The 21256-nt window shown below is 41.1% G+C and overlaps 1 protein-coding gene and 1 long non-coding RNA gene across 3 annotated transcripts in view; one reads left to right on the forward strand and one right to left on the reverse strand.

Moving 5' to 3' along the window:
- Golph3 (golgi phosphoprotein 3 (coat-protein)) overlaps positions 1 to 18417 on the reverse strand; it is a 36528-nt gene extending 18111 nt beyond the window's left edge. For both annotated transcript variants that reach the window (XM_005386155.2, XM_005386154.2), the window contains exon 1: positions 18096 to 18417. In XM_005386155.2, the coding sequence (XP_005386212.1) occupies positions 18096 to 18320 (225 nt within the window). In that variant the 5' untranslated portion in view covers positions 18321 to 18417. The remainder of the gene's footprint in view (positions 1 to 18095) is intronic.
- Positions 18418 to 19447: 1030 nt separating this feature from the next.
- Positions 19448 to 21256, forward strand: part of LOC102021899 — a 31980-nt gene continuing 30171 nt past the window's right edge. Inside the window, exon 1 of the long non-coding RNA XR_261200.2 lies at positions 19448 to 20100. This is a non-coding gene — a long non-coding RNA (uncharacterized LOC102021899). The remainder of the gene's footprint in view (positions 20101 to 21256) is intronic.

Genomic DNA, 21256 nt, shown 5'->3' on the forward strand with positions numbered 1-21256 from the left:
AGAGATTTACAACAGTTAGTGAATAGTTTTGGGTAATTCACATGGGAAGTACATGAGTGGGCAAGGACAATACCTTACCAAATCTTCTAGGACTCTCACCAGAAATATTCCAGAGATAAATGAAGCCAAAAAAACTACACCAAGCAACAGAGCAGTCCAATATTTTGATCTCCTACTAAAATCTACCTCATAAAAGCACGATCAAGAACTAATGGAGGGAGGAGATTTTAGAAGATCAGAATTGAGGCAGAGGGGCAGCACATGACTATAATCCCAGCATCTGGGAAACTAAGGAAGGAGAAGCATGAGTTCAAGGCCAGCCTAACTACATACAGACCCTGTCTCAAAACAACAAAAATAAAATTAGACAAGCAGGCAGGGCTGAACAAAAACCAACTGTTTAAGTGGCAATGTATATGAGAATTAAGTACCTTAAGCATGAAAGCAGGAGATTAGGAGAGAATCAAGGGAATTTGGTCATGACCTAGCAAGGCTCTGCAATGAATCCATGACACAACACAATACAGACCACCAGCTGGCATGGGACTACTTAAGAGAATCAGGAGCTGGAGCACCAGCTTTGGCCTTACCAAGTGCTGAGGAACTCTACTCTTATTTTCTGACTAGGGCTATCCTTAGAAATATGTTTCAACAATACCAAAACAAATCACTTTTTTTTTCTTTTATTTTAAAGAGAAAAAAAAAAACTCACAAAACAACAACAATGAAGACAAAAACAGAAACACAGGAATAACAAAAATGATACATGACCTCAAACCAAAATGATAGGAATTAACAAGGGTTGCTACATTACATACTGTTATCTTCAATGAAGTTGCTCAGTCCACCAGATGTAAGAACGTAAGATTGATCAAACAAAGATGGTACCAAGTGATAAAAAAAAAATTGGAAATGATACACAGCTTTACCATACAAGATGGCAGGAATTTAACAATGGTTCTTATACTGCATATTGTTGTCTTCAGATCAGTCATTCTGATTACCAGATTCAAACGTGCAAAACTGGTCAAGAAAATTTTAAGCATTAATTGTTTCTTTCAATAAACGCAGACATCAGCAATACACCAATCCCAGCTATCCTTGTATACAGATATAAATTGTTTTCATTTTTAAAACAAAAAATGAAAGAACAAAAACAAATACATAAACAAAATAGCATAGAGAACAATAAAAATGATACAGAATTTCAAAACAAGGTGAAAGATATTAACAATGGTTGTTATATTACATGTTATCTTCAAAATGGATGCACAGATAACCAGATATAGGCATGTAAGACTGATCAATTACACATTAACTGTTCCTTTCAATAAACCAACAGATATTAGTAGTACAATTATCCTAGCTATTCTGTGTATCTGTATATACACAGTTTTCCCTCTTCTTTCTTTTTCCTCTCCCCTCCTTCATCCCAGTTGCTCCTTCCTATTTCAGCAGTTTCTTTACCTTTCACAGTATCCATGGACCATTCAGATTTTATTTACTCTTTCAGGTTCTAACAGTAGGGAGGAAATACAATGTTTACATACGTGAGTCTGATTTATTTAACGTATGAGTATGGTCTCTAGTTGCATCCATTTACCTATAAAAGCCTCTAGTCTATCTTTCTTTATAGTTAAGTAATACTCTATTGTATAAAAATACCACATCTTTTTTATCCATTCCTCAGTTGATGGACATTTGGGTTGTTTTCAAGATTTAACTATTACAAATTGTGCTGCTACAAACATGAGGGCACATATATCACTCTGGTATGCTGTTTTCAGTTCTTCTGGAAAAACACCCAGGAGGGGAATATCTGGGTTGAATGGGGCCTCTAATCCTAGTTTACTGAGGAATCTCCAGACTGATTTCCACAGTGGTTGAATCTATACTCCCACCAACAACAGCGGAGAAGGGTTCCTTTTTCCCCACAGCTCCTCCAGCATTTGTTATGGATTGATTTCTTGATGATGGCCTTTCTTTCTGGGGTGATGGGATCTCAGGGTTGTTTTTTTGGTTTTTTTGTTTTGTTTTGGTTTTGGTTTTGGTTTTTCTCCAGTACTGGGAACCAAACTGAAGACCTTGCACTTGCCAGGCAGGCGCTTTGCCGCTGAGCTAAATCCCCAGCCCTCAGCCCTGTTTTAATGTGTATTTCTTTAACAACCAATGATGTTGAACATTTTTTCATATATTTATTTGCTGTCTATATTTCTTCATCTGAGAAGTGTGTATTCATCTCAGATGCCCATTTTTGTATTGGGTCTTTGAATTTTGGGGGCTTGATTTTTTTTAATTCTCTACATGTTTTAGACAGGAGTCCTTTGAGGGACAGTTAGCTAAAATTTTTTCCCAATTCGTGGGATTTCTTTTCACCCTGTTGGTGATTTCTTTTGATGTGCAAAAACTTTTCAGCAAGGTGAGATCCCATTTGTTGATTCTTTGAAGTACTTCCTACACAGTTTGGTTTTTATGAACTCTCTGCCTACCCCTATGTCAAGACTTCCACATAGTTTCTCTTCCAATAGATCTAGTGTTTGTTTTAATATTTAGATCTTTAAGCCATTTTGACTTTATTTTGGTGCATGGTGATAGGCATAGGTCTAGTTTTAGTCTCCGGCATGTGGAAAGCCAGTTTTTCCAGCACCTTTTATTAGAGAGGCTATCTTTCCTCCAATGAATATGTGTGGTCTCTTTGTCAAAGAGAAGATGGCTGAGTGTTTTTGTGGTTGTGTCTGCATCTTCTAGTCTGTTCCACTGATCTTCAGGTCTATTTTTTTCCAATACCATGCTGCTTTTATCACAGTAGCTTTGCAGTATAATTTCTAATCAGGGATTGTGATATCTCCTGCCTTGCCTTTGTTTCCCAGGATTTGCTTTTGCTATTCTGGGTCTCTTCTCCTTCCAGGTGAATTTTAGGAATATTTTCTCTAGATCTGTGAGGTATGCCAATGGTATTTTCATTGGAATTGCACTGAATCTGTATAACAATTTTGGGACTGTGGCCATTTTCATAATGTTGCTTCTTCCTATCCATGAGCAAGGAATATCTTTCAATTTTTTGAAATCCTCTTCAATCTCTTTTCAGAGTACTGTAATTTTCACTGTAAAGATTTTTACTTCTTTTATTAGATTGATTCCTAAGTATTTCAATGTTTTGGATGCTGTTGTGCAAGGTATGGTTTCCCTTGTTCCTCTCTCAGTGTGTTTGTCATTTGTGTATAGGAATGCTATTGATTTTTGAGTGCTGACTTTGTATCCAGCTATGCTACTGAATTCAAAACATTCACTTTTAAAAGTATTTCTGAATCTAGGTTGGACTTTTAAACACATGGTCCCTCAAGGTTAAATGGCATTATAGCTACTGCACTAAACTAAACACATGGAAGACTGACCTGTGGCATCACAGGTCAATAGCAGTGGAGAGATGAACTTGTCAATTACTGGAAAGTATAATTAAAGCATGGTACAACACTGATGAATGAATTCCTAAATCTAGTCATGCCACTAACCTGCCCAATTCTCAGTGGGGACCGTTTTATACAGGCATGTCAATAACAACCACACTGTCTAGACAATTTTAGACGCACTGGTATTCTCAATTACAAGAGAGTGTAGTCTGTAAAAGATGGTTTGACAAACAGCCTTTAAATTAAAAACTGTATTACAGTAAAAGATATATTGCTGGCTGATAGAATAGCAGCTGGGCACTAGAAGTATCAGTTGCCAGAGCACATGGAGGGTGTCCCCCACTCACTGTGTAAGAAATGACTCAGTTCCGAAAAAGAGAACCTCACAAAAGAGCTGGCAAACAGATTAAAAATTGTAATCAGAAATTAGCCACTACATTCTAAAATATAAGGATGAGAGAGGGCAGAGATATCCCAAGACAGTGAGACATAAAGAGTCCACAGCAATATGACTTCATTGGACTCATGGGTACAAAACAGGATGAAACATTCAAGGACAATGTTGTAGTCAAGGTCTGCAAGGGAAACAATACACGACATACAATTTATATGATTATTTTATAATATTCACCCAAAGAGTCAAATGCAAAGACTATGGGAGATCTGTCTACACTAGAGATCCAAAGAATCCAGCTGAGGGCCTAGATCCCATGGCAATGTCCCACACAAGTCCAGCTGAAGACCTAGAGCCCACAGCAACGTCCTCCACGAGTCCAACTGGAGGCCTAGCACCCACGACAATGTCTCACGCAAGTCTGAATCAAGGATCTGCACTGGGAAGGCCCAAAGGACAGTGGTGGAAGCTAGAAGCCTGTGCCAATGGGATGAAGGATCTGTGCCAGCAAGGTGATAGATCTGCACTGGACCCAGGAAGCAACACTCCAAGTAAGGCGAGAGCTCCCCAAAGATAACTGTGGCCACCCTCAGTGACAGCAAGGGCCCAAACTCCTCCAACGAGAACAGCTGAGTTCATATCAGGAAAACCAGCATGACAAGCTTCTCCAGGAGAATCAACAGCACACCATCTTCCCCTCAGTTCTGTTTTTATGCTGTTAGTGACAATCCTCAGTGGGCCTTCCACACCCAGAACCACGCTGATTCAGTTCAGCTGTGTTACGAGTTGACCATTAGTTAATCTACCACAGATAGCATATGCCGTTAAGACCTTACTATACTGTAGTTGTGAACTGAGCTTGAAACAGGTATATTCAAACACTGTATTAGAGGGCTGGGAATACAGCTCAGTGGTCCTGGGGTTCAATCCTCAGTACTGGGGAGAAAAGTTTTATCATGTGCAGCTCACAGACCACAGGAAAGTTGGGAAGAATAAAACAGGAGACATGAAATCAGAGAACTGTGGAAACTAATTTAAAACAACTGTACTTGTACATACCAGGTGTTTAAGATGAACTATTATTTCCCAGATAGGTAAGAAACTTTCCCAATGGTGCACCAGCTGAGTTTATTACAGAGTCCTGCACCCATCTTCTACTGTTGGGAATCTCCAGGGCTGATCTCGTAAGGTAGTGTGAATCTGAACTGGGTTAGACTTCTCTTTTCATAGAGTATGCCATCCAAGAGCAAGGAGCCCAGTAGAAAGAATGGTACAGTAATAAATGAGGTGATGATCCAGGGGACAAGCTCTCTGGACATAGTCCTTCTTTCACTGGACAGTTTCAATGTCAAAATTTAGGGGACAGAGACTACAGGAAACCCAGTGTTCAAAGCACATCTAGGCAACCTCCAACACGGCATTTTCTCAGTGGCAAGATTAACAGTTACTTGGATCTCTAATTGCCTGACTACTTTCCCTCACCCTCAAGTGGCTCAGCTTAAATAGGGGAAAAGAGGTATTGTTTGTTCAGCCCCTCAAAACTGCAAATAGTGAAAGAGTTCTCACTATTAGTGCACTGAGTGACCCTAAGGTGCTTATTTACTCAGAAGCTTGAAGAAGGAACCTAAAAGGTTAGCAACTCACAATCAAATATAATGAAGCATATAGTATAAATATCATAAAGGGATACAACCAAGAATTGTAAGATTTTCATGTCTCACAAAAATATTTACAACATGAAATGAGGCATGGTGGTGCATCCCTGTAATCCTAGCACTTGGGAGGCGAGGCTGAGGCAGGAGGATCATTACACATTTGAAGGCAGCCTGAGCCACATAATGAGTTCTACACCAATCTGAACTACATAGAACCCTGTCTCCAAAAAAATATATATATGGGGGGGTATGACCTTGGTTATTATATATGGTCCCTCACCTGTTGCGTTTTGCTTCTCGGTGGCCATGAACTAAGCAGCTTTGTCCTGCCACAGCCTTCTACCATCAAGTTTCTGCCTTGAGGCCTGCTAACTGCAACCATGTACTAAATCTCCTGAAACCAAGAGCTATATTAATCCTGTCTTCCTTTAAATTGTGAGTGCTGGGTATTCTGTCTCTGCAACAGGAAAGCTAATATACAGACCTTTAGTTAGGAAACACTACACACATTTATGTACAAATACACTGATCTCAGATTTTATCGCAGTAACAAAAAAATATAAAAGTGAGCAAAAACAAGTGACTTCAATACTTTTCATACTTTACTGTCTTTGGAACACTTCTATTTACGATATACCTTTACAGTTTTCAGATTGTAATTCACAGAAATCAGTTTATTAAATCCTGGTATAGAGGGGCCATTACAAAAATGAGAAACAGTACTCAAATCATATATAGAGAATGCTTCCATTTTAGTAGATGAAAAGAAAAATGCTGGCAGTAGTCATGTCTGAAGGTTATGATCATCTTTATTTTAGACTTTTCTACAGAGTAGGGACAGAAAACTGGTTAGACAAGGATGTCATTAAGGAAACGCTATAGCTGTCCAAACTTCTACGGTAAAAATAAAGATAATGGCAATAATATGATAAAGAGGGCTAGGGATGTGGCTCAGTGGTAGAGCTCTTCCTTGCATACACAAAGCCCTGGGATCGATCCCCAGCACTACAAAGAAAAAAAAAAAAAGAAAAAAGAAAAATAGTATGATAAAAATAAAATACTAGAAGCACTAAAAGTTTCCAATGAAAACATCTAAGGACCACAAATTAAAAGAGAAGTAGGAGGTAGTAAAGAACAGTGCTTAACCAACCAGACTTTGAACAATAAAGACCTAGCAAATTTGAATCAGCCCCAGCTCTGCCACAGACTACACTACAGAATTACATTTGAGACTAGTTTTCTTCATATGAAACAGTGAAGTAACACTTGTGAAAATTAAATTATCTATAAAGCACAACTCCTGGCAAACAGTAATTGTTTAGTAATGACAAACATACACAATTAGAATGGCATGAAGGTGGGAGGTTGCAAATTCAAATGCAAACACAGAATATACAAGCAAAGAACATGACTGAATACAGAGCCAGGATGTGGACTGGTACAAATCAAAGCATGTCCTCTACCCTCTTACACAGGATGACGACTTAGCTCTAAACAACTGCTGCCATGTGCAAAATACAGGCTCACTCTTCACACATCTTCTGATTTTTCACAAGAATAAAAATGTCAATTTTAATATAAAATGTCCTATCTTGCAGCTAGGTGTGGGGTGCATGCCTGTTAATCCCAGCATTTGGGAGGCTGAGGCAGGAGGATCACTATGAGTTTGAGGCCAGCATGGGTTACACAGTGAGTTCAAAACCAGCCTGAATTACATAGCAAAACCTTGTCTCAAAAACAAAAAAAGTCCTATCTTCCCAACAGTTACAACTCAAGTTTTACCACCAACCAGGCTAAACAGTTTATCTGCCAATCTGTGTGCAATTTCTGGATTTAATCTTTACAAAATAAAATATATTCCCTAATTTTCAATTAATCAATGTATACAAAGTATATAAAATAAATTTTGCATACAAAATATTTCAAAATGAAACCACTAAAACAAAACATTGTACTGTATCTTCTATGCAATGTTTCTAGAGACTTCTCAATTCTGGTATAACCAATGTTTTAGAAATGGCTTTCTACACAGACTTTCTTCAACAAAACAAAGTATCAGGTAACCAAAACATTTGGATTTACTAGCAAATACAATCCAGAACTGATCTCCCACACAGAAACACTTTACAGTGCTGAGTAATGAACCTAGGAGCTTCCCACTGAGCTATATCCCTAGTCCATTTTTATTTTATTTTGAGACAGGGTCTTGCTAAATTGCCCAGGCTGGGCTCAAACTTGTGATCCTCTCTTGCCTCAGTCTTCCAAAATGCTAGGATTACAAGCGTGAGCCACCACATCTGGTTTAGAGATCACCTTTTTAGAAAATTTGCCCCATCTAAAGAACCCACAGAGCCAGACATGGTGGAGCACACCTGTAATCCTAGCACTTGGGAGTCTGAGGCAGGAGAAACACTGCGAGTTCAAGGCCAGCCTGGGCTAAAAGTGAATTCCAGGCCAACCTGAACAGCACAGTGAAACCCTATCTCAAAAAGACAACAAAAACAGAGAAAATGAGAAAGAGGGCATGAACCCACAGAAAGAGGTGACCGCACCTGCCACATCTAACTGATGCACAATGGACCAAAGTCTCCCTCTTGAGTATATGAACTTGCCATGCTCACATATACTAAAATTGGAATGATACAGAGAAGACTGCATGGCACCTGCGCACGGATGACACAAGAATATGAACTTGCCATAGTAGTTCAGTTACACAGCTATGCCCACTGGAGTTTTAACTGGTTTTGTGGATTCAAAGCAATCTGGTTATTTTGTCCAAATGCAAAAAAGAGAATAAAGGTAAACAAAGAAAAGCAGAAGAAATAATGCAGAGTAAAATGAGAGACAAAAGTCAGGCATGGTGGCACACACCTAAATCCTAGTACTCAGGCACAAAGATCATGAGTTAGAAGCCAGCCTGGCCTACCACAGCAAGTTCAAGATCAACATGGACTACATAGTGAAGGCCTGGAAGGGAGGTTAGGAGACAAGATAGACTGACATACACATGGAGGGGATATGCAATGTGAGGCAGACTAAGGCAGACAGACAGAGACAGAGACACACAGAGACAGACACACAGACAAACAGGAACACACCTATGTAGTTGAACTGAACCAGATTTCTATGAAATACACTTGTGTCTCCTTTTACTTATGGTACTTGGAAGGAATTTCTGTTTTTGCAAACACATAACTTTTAAGAAGGTAAGGCCAAAACGAATTTAACAAACTTCAGGACTCAATATTATGTTTCTGATAATGGTTTTTTTCTCTTTATTTCAAGTCTAGAAACTATAACTAAAAGATTCATCAAAAGCCAAGACTAAAGCATGACTAAGACATTCAAATTTGCACTGACTTAATCTTTAGTTGCTATTAGAAAATTAGCAAGTGTGAGCATGACAATGAAGGCAGATGCTTACTATTTAACACCACTGAAAATTTAAATGCCATATCTCATTTACCTTTATAAGCAAATGACATTGTGACATTCTCATCCTTGCAGCACACAATTAAAACACATTAAAAAACAGTTATCAATTAAGCAAATACAAACTGCACAACTATCAAATAACTAGCAAAAAACAAAAAAAAGAAATTAAAGCAAACCACATTTAAAGAGTTAAAGAACTGGGCACGGTGGGGCATGCCTGTAATCCCAGCACTGGGGAGGCTGAGGCAGGAATCACTGTGAGTTTGAGGCCAGCCTGGTTACAAAGTGAGTTCAAGGTCAGCCTGAACTGCACAGCAAAACCCTGTTTCAAAGAGACCCCCCCCCCAAAAAAAAATGATATTCAAGAAAGGGATTAATCAAATACACAATTTCCACAGAGATGGAAATTCTGTAACTGAAAAGTACAGTAACTTCATTGAAACTTTTACTAGAAGAGCTCAATGACAGATTTGAAAAGAAAAAGAATCCATGAACTTGAATTTGAAGAACACAAAGAATGAAGGAACTGAGCAGAGCCTTACAGAGCTTTTACCGTCAAGCCTCCCAAAATAAAATGAACAAGAGTCTCACAAGGAGTCTCATCAGGCATGTGATGTGTATCATGTCTAATCCTTAGAAGATCTTCGAATTTCACAAGATAATGGAACTGAAGCTCAGGGAAGTTAAGAAACTTGCCAGTTACTACCGGCAAGGCTAAAACTAACACTAGCCTATTTGCCTTGCCTTCCAACACCTATTGGTTTAATGAATAGTCTAGCAGTGACTTCCTTCATCCCTCCGCAAACAGAAGAGGTATTACACAGTTCTTTCCATACCTGCCACTGATGACTACAAAAAGCGTAAAACAATATATAAGCAGATTCTAACTGCCTCTCAGGTAAATGAATTGTTTAAGGGCTTTTGACAAAGTAGGCTTTTTAAAGTACATTTAACATCATCTTTTTAGTAAGACCTAACAAGGGATGGAGTATGGCTGAGTGGCAGAGCACTTGTCCAGCCTGCACAAAGCCTTGAGTTCAATAACCAAAACCAAATCACAATAGAAACAAAAAAATGAGAGAGATGAATCTGAGGTTTAGAGAAAGTAAAAAATAGGACCACATTCATACTGCAGAATCAGCAGTCATACTTCAAGTCCAAGAGCTGTGACTCTAAGACATAGTGATTATCACCACTTTTGTTTTGTTTTACTTTGTTTTGTGACACAGTCCTCTATATAGTCCAGACTGCCCTTAAACTCACTATGTAAGCCATGCTGACTTTGAACTCACGGCAATCCTCCTGCCTCAGCCTCCCAAGTGCTGTGAGGCATGCACAATCAGTCCTAGCTCATCCCCTTTTTAAGTGAGCATGGGGGTAAACGTCATTGGAGAAGGAACATATTTTCTTTATAGTCTTTATTCAATCCCACTTGCCATCTAGAACTTTGTTTAAATGAAGAATGGATGTATTTCTACTCAAAATCTTTCAACAGTTTCTCCAATGTTCCATCATCAAAATAACAACAAAAATGAAAAACAGAGAAAGAAAATGAATGCATAAATCTGAGGTGTAGAGAAGGTAAGAAATAATCACATTCACCAGAATAAGCAGTCAGAGTGTCACCTGGCTTGTGGTCTGCCCCTCTCAGACATCATGCCAAGGTACCCTCTCCCCATCACTCCACTCCTGCCACCTGGACCACTTTTCAGTTCCTCAAACACCACACCAAGGTCTTTCACCTTATAGACTGAATATTTGAGACTACCTTCAATAAACTCAGTTCCTAATCATTTGTTAGATCTCAGCCTAAGTATTTCCTTAAAGGACTCATTTTTAAGTGTCTCCCACTACATTATTCTCTACACTGTGTCATAACTTGTAATTACACACACAAATATATGTTTATATATGTATCTTTCCTAGCAAAGTGCCTAGTAGACAATAAATGAACCCCAGGTATAGTATCACACACCTATAATCCCAGCACTGTGGAAGGCTGAAGCAAGAGGATCCCAAGTTCAAACCCAACCTGGGCAACATAGTGACTTAATGAGACCCTATTTCAAATTAAAAATCTTTTAAATAACTTTAAAAGAGCTAGACCAGTGATGATGAACCTTTTAGAGCTTTGTTTTGTTTTTGAGACAGGGTCTCACTATGTAGTTCAGGCTAGCCTTAAACTCTCAGGAGTCCTCCTGCCTCAGCTTCCAAAGTGCTGGCATCACAGGCAAACATCACCATGCCCAGCTATTATAGCTATTTTAAGATGCATTTTCAGACTTTTTCCCCCCAATTAACTCCTCTCCCATAAATTTTTCAAAGATAGGTTATACTATGTATTTATTTGTTCACTGTTATGTCTATCTGAACTTTATACATAAAGGGTATACTTTTCACAACACCACCCCCAGAAAGTTTTCCCTCTCCAGGGAATGACATTACCCCCAATGACAATGCATGAAACTAAAATGAAACAAACTTGAAGATTACAGAATATGAAGACTAGAGGATCTGTACCTAATGAAAGGCCTGGCAGAGAATGTGCTCAGTAAACCTTTGATTAACAGATGAAATTTGAATCCTACATTTGTTATACTGCTCCTAAATGTCATTTAACAAGATGAGAACTCTTCCATAGACCACGGAAGTGTTGACTCCATATTTCAAATCTCAAACAACTAAAAATCCTACAACCCAAAAATCTGAAATTTTTTATAATCAAGTCTCAGGAGGAAAAGAAATGAGACAAAACAAAAAACAAGAACCTTTAAAAGATAAAGCTCCTGTTGAGACATTTTTAACCTTTGGTCTGTAAGTATAAAATGAAAGCTACATCCTTTTGCCTTAGGAAATACACAAGCACCAAATATTCTGTTTTGAAACTCCAATTGCTGAAAATTTTGTCTTTTTTTTGAGACAGGGTCTCACTATACAGTTCAGGATGGCCTTGATCTCACTTTGTAGCCCCGGGCTGGCCTTGAACTCAAAACAATCCTCCTGGCTCAGCCTCCCGAGTGCTGGGATTACAGAAGTGCGCCACCATGTCTGCCAGGACAATTTTCCATTAAAGGGATACATAAACCAAACACATCTACTGTTTGAAAATAAGGAAAGGGAAAGAAATTGCTCAAAAGAGGAAACAACTAGGATTGGGAAAGGGAAAGGGAAAGGGAGAAAGAAATATACATACACAAAAGGATGGCTGGGGTAACTGTACTGCTGATGTCTAATGGTTTATTGAAAGGAACAGTTAATGCTTTATTCATTTATTTATTTATTTTGATCGATTTTACATGCTTATATCTGGTAATCTGAACAACTAATCTGAAGACAACAATATGCAAAATAACAATCATTGTTGAATTCCATCTTGTTTGGTATCATTTATAGCTTTCTTGTTTTTATTTTTTATTCTTTTTAATGGTTTGATTAATCTTGCATTCTTACATCTGGTAACCTGACCAACTTCGATGAAGATAAAAATATGTAATATAACAACTACTGTTAATCCTTATCATTTTGTTCTGAAACCCTGTATCATTCTTACTGTTTTTGCTTTGTTTTGTTTTTGTCTATGTTGTTGGCATTTTGCTATTGTTCATTTTTCTCAATTCTCTTTAAAATAAAAAGTTACTTTATAATTTAAGATATTCTTAAGCTTTAAAACGTACTCCAAAGAAATCATTTGAGGTAATATACTGTACTTTATTATTGGTTGTATTCTTGTAGATCAGAGGTTTATCAAACAAGTAACAGGAAAAGAAATTGTTTAAAAAAAAGTTTTAAAAACCTCGAACTATACTAGATTACATTATAAAACTGTACTATGCTACTAAAATAAGTTGCAATCTTTTCACAAACATCTATTTTAAAATAAAGGTATGAGCCAGGCATGGTGGCACACGGCTGAAATCACAACACCTGGGAGGCTGAGACAGGAGGATGGCTGAAGAGTTCCAGGCCAGCCTGAACACCATAGCAAGGTACCACCACCTCCCCACAAAAAAAGAAATTAAAATAAACAAGTCCAACCATAATAGACTAAGATTTGCCACCAATGAAGTTATTCAAAAGTTATGTGAGAGGCTGGGCTGTGACTTTGTGGTAAAGAATGTGTAATGAGACCCTGGGTTCAAAGAATCCCTCCCCCCACCAAAAAAAATTTAGTTGGTTATGACATCTGGTAATTTTTTTTTTCTTTTGTTTTTTTTTTGAAACAGGGCCTCACTATGCACAGTAGCTCAGGGTGGGCCCGGACTCACTATGTAGCCCAGGCTGGCCTCAAACTCAGAGATCCTCCTGCCTCAGTCTCCCAAGTGCTGGGATTATAGGCATGTGTCACCACACCCTGTATCGGTGGTAACTCTCAATGAAACATCCTATAATTGCTCTATTGGAAGCATCTATGGAAAAAAAAAAAGTAAGGGACTGGGATGTGGCTCTGTAGTAGAGTGCTTGCCTGGCTTGCTCAAGGCCCTAGACTTACTCCCCAGTACATCAAAAATAAATAATAAATGGAGAAAAGAAAACACCTGCCACTTCTACTGCCCCACCAACTCAAACACAAAAGTAGGGGCGAAGACATAAATCTTGCTAATTATCTGGAAGTTAAATTCAAGTGTAAACCTATCTTCCATCCTTGCCATGATTTTTGAAGTTATTTACCCATGTCACCAACTCATTTCCCACAGTGAGCATTAGAATCCCAAAGGGTCCAGACTTCTGTCATAAAAGCCAGAAAGGTAAAGTATCAGTAAAAACAAATATGAAATGTGAACTTAAGTTAAAAAAAAATACTGGGTTTAACAGTGTACACCTGTAATCCTAATACTGTGGGGATGCTGAGGCAAGGGAATCACAAATTTAAGCCCAAACTGGGCAACTTAGTAACTTAGCAAGACCCTATCTCAAAATAAATATAAAGAGGGCTAGAAATGTGACACAGTGCAAAGGCCCTGAGTTCAATCCTCAGTAGGATCCAGGGGGGGAAAAAAAACTCAATCACCCTGACTGTATTTTCACATACACAGCCTTAACAGGTAATCTCAAACAAAACTGGAACAGATTAGGGTGAGGTAAAACTGGCTAGAGAAGTAGGCGAGACCTACTACAGAGATCCCAGAACACGTGGGGAAGAACAGTTCCCAAAACCCTACAGGTGGACTTCTCCAGAACAGGTTTTCAATAGGATGGCCTAGACCTGACCTCAGCCTGAGGTATGAGATCCCAGCACCACCGCTCAGGACCCAAATGTATCAAAATTCTCGCAGGTTTCCTCAAGATTTGGACAGTATTATAAAGGACACAGACACCAAGAAAAGCTTGCTACTGTGACTTTCCACCAGATAGCCCACCCTGATTTCTCCAGAATGTTCTTTTACCTTGCTTTTTCCTTTTTCTCCACCCAAGCTTGTTCAGTTGAGCCAGGTTCTTCCTCACTCTTCACTTTTACTTTTTCAAATAAACCATGCCACTGCTTTTTGCTTGTTTTGTTCAAGTCTTTGTTCCAGACAAGCACCTGGAATCTAACTAAGAGGAGAGGTGGGCAACCCAGGACTCCTTAACTAGAAGGACCTACCAGACAACATTTTGGCCTAGCCAGGAGACTCCAATAACAAAACTATCTGCTTATTAGCAAACTGAATCTCGGGTTCAATAAAAGGGAGGGGAAGACAATTCAGAATACAAACCGAAGTATGCAATTTCTACAATACACTAGATTATAAATATGTTAAAAGTAAACTGATAAGACAGTAAGAATGAAAGCTCAGCATGGTGGCATCCACTTGTAATCCCAGCACTCCGGAAGTTGAGGCAGGAGGCCTGCTGAGAGTTCCAGGCCAGCCCAGGCTATATACAGTTAATTGCAGGCCTGCATGAATTATACAGGTAATGAGACCTTACTCAAAAAAAACAAAAAAAAACTGGGCGAAATTAAACTCTGCTGAATATCAACATTAAGCTATGGTTACCCTTGAGGAATAGGTAGGTGGGTAGTGGCTGGAAAAAAATTGAAATGAGGCTTCTGGAGAGTTGATCATATTCTGTTTATTGCCCTTGAAGGTACTGGTTTAACAATATTCAGTTTGTGAAAATTCATCACTTTTATTGTGTACTTTTCTACAGGTTTAATATTTTTACAAACGTAACATTTTAAAGAGCCAAAAACATTTAACAAGCCTATTTTTTAAAATCAAAATAAATTTCGCATTCAGCAATTTCTTAAAATTGATCATGCTGATTTCAGATAAAGCTACCTGATAATTATGTCCAACATTAATGACTTGCCCAAATTTAATGTTTTTTTTTTCCTGAGACAGGGTCTTGTTATGTAGTTCAGGCCTGCCTTAAACTCACTATGTAGCCCAGGCAGGCCTTAAACTTATGACAATCCTCATGCCTCAGTCTCCCAGAGTCCTGAGCTTAACAAACATATTTCACCACCCCCCTGTGAACTTTCAAACACTGTATCTTAGAAGTACCTATCTAAAAAGATGGATACAATTAGAAATCATATAGTAGTGAACTGATTAAACTACAGATTATGACTAAAGTTTAAAACTTGTTAATAACCAATTTAGTAAACTGAAATCTAATATTAAAAGCATAAATGCCCAGTATCAGGGTAAGAAACCAATTCTGGCCTCCTAAAGAGAGTGATTTAAGATGAGGGAGAGGAGGAACCTCTAAAGGAGAAAAACATGACTAGACTGAGTGTAGAGCATCCAACAAAAGGAAAAACCAGAGGCTAGTCTCTAAAACCAAAGTCTAAGGTAATGCAAAAGCAGCCAGCAAACACCCAAGACTCACCTACAAAAGAGGAAACATACTCCCTACACGGTTTCTGAAATCTGCAAGAAACCCCTCAGAGGGGCTGGGGATTTAGTGCAGTGGCACCAGTGGCACAGGGCTTCCTGGCAGCCCTGAGGTCCTGAGTTCAATTCCAGGTACCCAAAAATAAAAAAAGAAGCGCTCAGAAATAGCTAACTTCTGGATCTCTGCCATGACTTGCAAAGTATAGTCTCCACTAAGTCGAAATAAAAACAACAGATGGTTTCAATTACTGCCAAAGAACGATCAAATTGTCTAAATCGTGGAAGTATCATTAAACTTCAACCGAATACTTTAGATTGCCTTCGCGAAAACCAACCATAGAAAATAAAAGCATGTTAATAGCTTTAGCTTAGACATTTAAAGTAACACATTTAAAAAACCAAAAGGTACTTTCTCACCATTTCTCATATTGTAACTCAACACCAAAACCTAGTTTTTGTTTTAGTTTGTTTTTAGCGTTTAGTTTTACAGTTTTATCCACACAGAAGTATCAAAACCTATAAAGCAAAATGTTAACCCTGGAATATGATTTTTATTTTACTTTCATAGTAATTTCTAAAATTTCTATGTAATCTGCATTATCTTTACCCCAAAAGAAAAAAACCTGTTTATTGCCAAGATTCCAAACTGTAAAGCCTTAAAAATCAAGTAAATAAATTCTAAAATCACATTACTAGAATACTAACGTCCGGTTCATGTTTTCATCCATCGAACAAAAACGAAATTAACATAAAGCCTATTCTCACCATCACAACTCAGAACAGGTACTGGGACCTTTTCACAGCTAGAGAACATCAACTTTTTCCAAGGTGACAGTTATACGACCTATGAATCAAGATGCCAGGTAAAAGTCAGTTCATTAGGTTACTAAACTGCAACCAGTCCATATAAAACCCACCTACAGCTGCAAATTTCTGGGAAACTAGCAAAAGTTGCTTTTTAAGGATGAAATTTTTTCCCACTTTCCCAAACTTAGAAAACTGACTAAAAAAAAACTTAAACCAAGTCTGGCGGCACACACCTGTAATCCCAGCACACTGAAAGGCTGAAGCAAGAATATCACAAATTTAAACCTACCTGGGAAATTCAGTGAGACCTTGTCTCGAAATACTTTTTTAAATGAGCTGGGGATATAGCTGTGTATAAAAACCCTGGGTTCAACCTCCAGTACTGCAAATAAATAAATTTTTAAAATAAAAAAAGGGCTAGTGATGTAGCTCAGTGTGAAGGTTTTGTGTTCACACACACACACCCTCAGATACTTTTGTATTTGACTCGTAAAAGGTGCTATCTGTAGTTTTCATGCTGAAAAAAATGAAACAAACTTCTGGGGCCCCCTCACTACATTATCATTCAGAGAACATCCAATCACATGCAATCATGTGTTGTCCACAGGTCTGCCTTCAAAACTAATCACTTCTGGAGACGGATAGAGAGGTAACAAAGCAAACTACACCAAAAACGGTAACGGCAGAGTCTTGCTAACTATAAATACGTGCTTACTGTAGCAGTGTTTCAACTCTTTTCCGTGTGAAAACTCTAGAGACGGTGGGGGCAAGGATCACTCTCAAACATCTGTATATGAAAAAATACGTACTGAAACTTAAACCCTAACTCTGAGGCCTGTCATCAAATCACAAGCCTAGAATTTCAAGTAACTCATGAGAAAATCCTCCTCAAAATGAAAAACAAAAAACCTTCCTGAGAACAGTCAACGGTAAAATTGAACAGTAACACTAACAATAATCTCTCACCTAAAAGCAAATTCACCTAGAAAAATCACTGTCCAAGTCTTTAAAAGTAACATTAAAACTTTTATCTTTTCAAAAATCATTTTCCGGGTTCCATGGGAATTGTGACTTCCAACTCGACTCAGTGAAATAAACTTTTCCTCTCAATGTTGTTTTATAATTCTAAAACAACCCGTCCAGAAGTGTAAAAAGAAAAACCCCTCGCCGACCCGATCTGTGGCTACCTCCTAGGTCCTTAAAAACCTGCAAAGCCCCGGGTTCGGGGCGCTGGCGAGCCGGGGCTTTCGGTGCCCCGGGCAGACTCCAGGCTGGCACTGCAAGCCAGGGTCTGCGCGGACGGAACAAACTCGGGAAGAAACGACGAGGAAGAAAGGCACGCCGCCGCGGGGCTGAAAGGACAGGATGGAAAGGGAGAGGAAAAATCCGAGCAATCTGCACCGGCGCGCCCTGGAAAGCACCGGGCCGCGCAGCGGGAAGCCCGCTCCGAACTCCTCGCGCTCCGGCCGCTCCCGGCCGCGGGGCTCGGGGCTCGGGGCCCGGCGCGCAGGTGCGCGGGCCGGAAGCCGGAGCCCGCCCGGGTCCCCCGGACCCCCCGCCCCCGCTCCGCCCGCACCTCTCGGTCCTTGAGGCCCAGCAGGAGCACCTCCTCCATCAGGGTCAGCCGCGTTTCCTTGGAGTCGCCCTTGTCGTCGTCGTCCTGCTCGTCGCGGCGGCTCTGCGCGTCGTCCTCGCCGCTGCCGCCGCCGCCGCCCGCCGCCCGCTCCTTGTCGGCGGCGTTGCGGGAGGCCTCGGTGCGCCGCTGCACCAGGCCCGAGCTGCGCTGGGTCAGCGAGGTCATGGCTCCGGCCCAGGCGCCGCGCCGGGCCGAGGGGGCCGCGGGACTGACCGGGTTTCCCTCCTCCTCCTCCCCCCCGCCCGGCCCCAGACCCGAGCTTCCGGGTTAAATCCTGGCGCTGGGGCGACGTCCGTCGGTAACCAGACCTGAGGCCGTCATGGGGCGACGGCGGGCCGGGCGTCGGCGGGGCGGGAGAGGGGCGCCTTCCTGCCCGCGGCCGCGGCCCCCACACCGGACGGAATCCGAAGCGGAGGCAGCGGCGGCGCCTTTCCAATATGGCGGCGCGGGCTGACGTCACCGGAGGATGTGGCAGCGCCGGCGCGGGGCGGCGCCGAGGGCCCCGGAAGCAGCGGGGGGGGCGGGGCCCGTCGCCGTCGCCGCCGCCGCGGGCGTCCGCGAGGCTCACCGTCTCCGGGTCAGCGGAGCCGCGGCTGTGCCCGGCGTGCGTCCTCCTTCCCTTCGTCTCTCCCTCCGCCCCTCACGACCAGGACGGAGCCGAAGACGGGCAGAGCCGCGCGAGAGTGGGCCCGCTCGTCCCTCAGCGCCGCGGACGCGAGAGCCCTCGGGGGCGGCTGCCGCGTGGCCGGGATCCCGCTAGACACCCGGGGCCCCGCGGCGGCCGCGAGGGCTGTGCTTGCGGCTGGTGGGGCGGGAGGGGCGCGCTCCGCCCGGACGCCCTGACCCTGGGAAAGAAGCACCTGCGTGTGAATGGTGCGAAAGTGGACGTGCAGTGTTTCCTAGGCGTGGAAAGGTTACGCAAACAGGCTGCTGCTGTTCGTCAAACTTTTGACCTCTCTGCCAGCGATATGGGCAGTAAAGCGACCAGGGCGCGGGGAGCACTGTACAGTTAGTACTGCACGCGGTTGTGCGCATGACCTGAAGGATCCTTTTATGGAGACAATAAACCTGTTGGGTTTCGTGCCACGTCTTTGTACACATTAACTCTCTCTCGATGTAATTACTAGCTTCAATCCTCTTGTTGTGCTTGGCGGTTTGTGCAAATTATGTTCAAGAATAGCTGTCAGATCTGAGAGGGGTAGAAAGGAGAGTAAGTAAAACAGTATCCCGAAATGGCACTGTGGGCCATCCAGTATTATTTAAGATAAACATGACCACAGGGTGTGGCTTACCGTCCACAGATCCATTATCCAGAACTAGTGTACTGGAAAGTGAGAATGCTAAGTTGCGGGGAACGTCGGGCTCTTCCTTTTCCTATTTTCTCTTCCCTTTGTCACTCTCTGTGAGTAAAGGTCAGTTTCGCTTGAACCAGTTTCTCCCACTGACATCCTCTTCAATCCTTTGTCCCTTCATCTCTCATCCGATTCTTTACTAAACAGCTTAAAATGTTTCTTTGTGTTAAAAAAAAAAAAAAGTTCATTATTTGACTCATAGAATCAAATCCATAATTCAAAAAAAAATGTACAGGGGGGTAGTGAATCTTCCAGGACTGACTTTGCCATCCAGTTGTTTTCCACCCTCAAACCCTGCACGTTTTAAAATTTCGCCAACAGATCTTCTGATAATCCTTCCCTTAAAATGTGAAGCCCAATTCCCCTTGACGGCGGGCCAGACTCACTAACTCTTGTAACGAGTGCAATGTAGCCGACAAGGCTGATCCTGTGTGACTTCTCAGACTAGGTCATAAACGCCTTTACAACCCAGACCGCCATCCCTGCACCCTTTCATCATTCAACTGGGAGAAGCCAGCCGTCAAGTCGCGGCACTGAAGCATCCCTGGGGAGGGCTCCATGTAGAGGAACTGCAGCCTTCCGCCCACTCTCACGTGAGTGATGGACCCCTCTTGGAAGCAGGTTTTCCAACCCAGTCAATCGACGATAGTCCTAGTCAACAGCTCAGCTAAAACCTAGTGCAAGATTTTGAGGTAGTACCCACATAGCTAAGTCACTCCCAAACTTTTGACCTACAGAAGATGTGTATTAAGTTGTTAATCTGTATATATGATAAATAACTTTATAAGGACTTGTAAATAAGTGAATCTGATGCCTCGCAAAATAAAAAGGGGGTAGAGAGAACGGGGATAAAAAGACTTGAGATGTGTTATGAATCATTATGTACTGCAAATATGTGCTAATAAAAATTTTAAAAAGTGAGATAAACACTAGGTATAACCAAAATAGGTAGTTCAGGATGGCCTTAGACTCACTATGTACCCCAGGCTGGCCCCTCAAATGCAGGGCAGTCATCCTGTCTCAGCCTCCTGAGTGCTGGGATTACAGGGTTGCACCACCATGCTCTTGCCTAGCATACGGGAGGCCCTGGGGTCAACCTCAGCACTACAGAAAGGGAGAAGGAAGAGGGAGGGAGGGAAAGGGGAAGTAAGAATTAAGATGTGTACATGTACCAGCTCCCCACAATTAATATAATCATACACTGCAAACATGTAATAAATAAACAGAAAAAAATTAGAGCTAGTACTTCACAACCACCATGATGGCTATAATAAAAACAACATAATAACAAGTGTTGTAAGAGTGTGGGGAAATTAGACCCTTCATATACTGCTTGTACAAGTATAAAATGACGCACCCGCTTTGGAAACCAGTCTGGCAATTCTTCATAGGGTTAAATATATAAACCAACAATTTTCCTTCTAGGTATATCTGCTAGATAAGTGGGAACATATTATTTACACAAAAACCTAAACATAAATGTTCATAGCAGAAACATACATAATAACAAAATAGTGAAAACAACTCAAATGTTCACCAACATGGGAATGTATATGTAAAATGTGAGATAGTGTTTTTTGTTTTGTTTTGATTGAGACAGGGCCTTGCTGTGTAGTTCAGGCTGGCCTCAAACTCATGACAATCCTCCTGCCTCGGCCTCTCGAGTGCTGGGATTACAGGGATGCACCACCACATCTGACAAGATATATATATGTGTGTATATATATATTTTCACACACACACACACCC

The sequence above is a fragment of the Chinchilla lanigera genome, unplaced genomic scaffold (genome assembly GCF_000276665.1).
Source record: "Chinchilla lanigera isolate Chin_1 unplaced genomic scaffold, ChiLan1.0 scaffold00025, whole genome shotgun sequence".
Classification (NCBI taxonomy): Eukaryota; Metazoa; Chordata; class Mammalia; order Rodentia; family Chinchillidae; genus Chinchilla; species Chinchilla lanigera.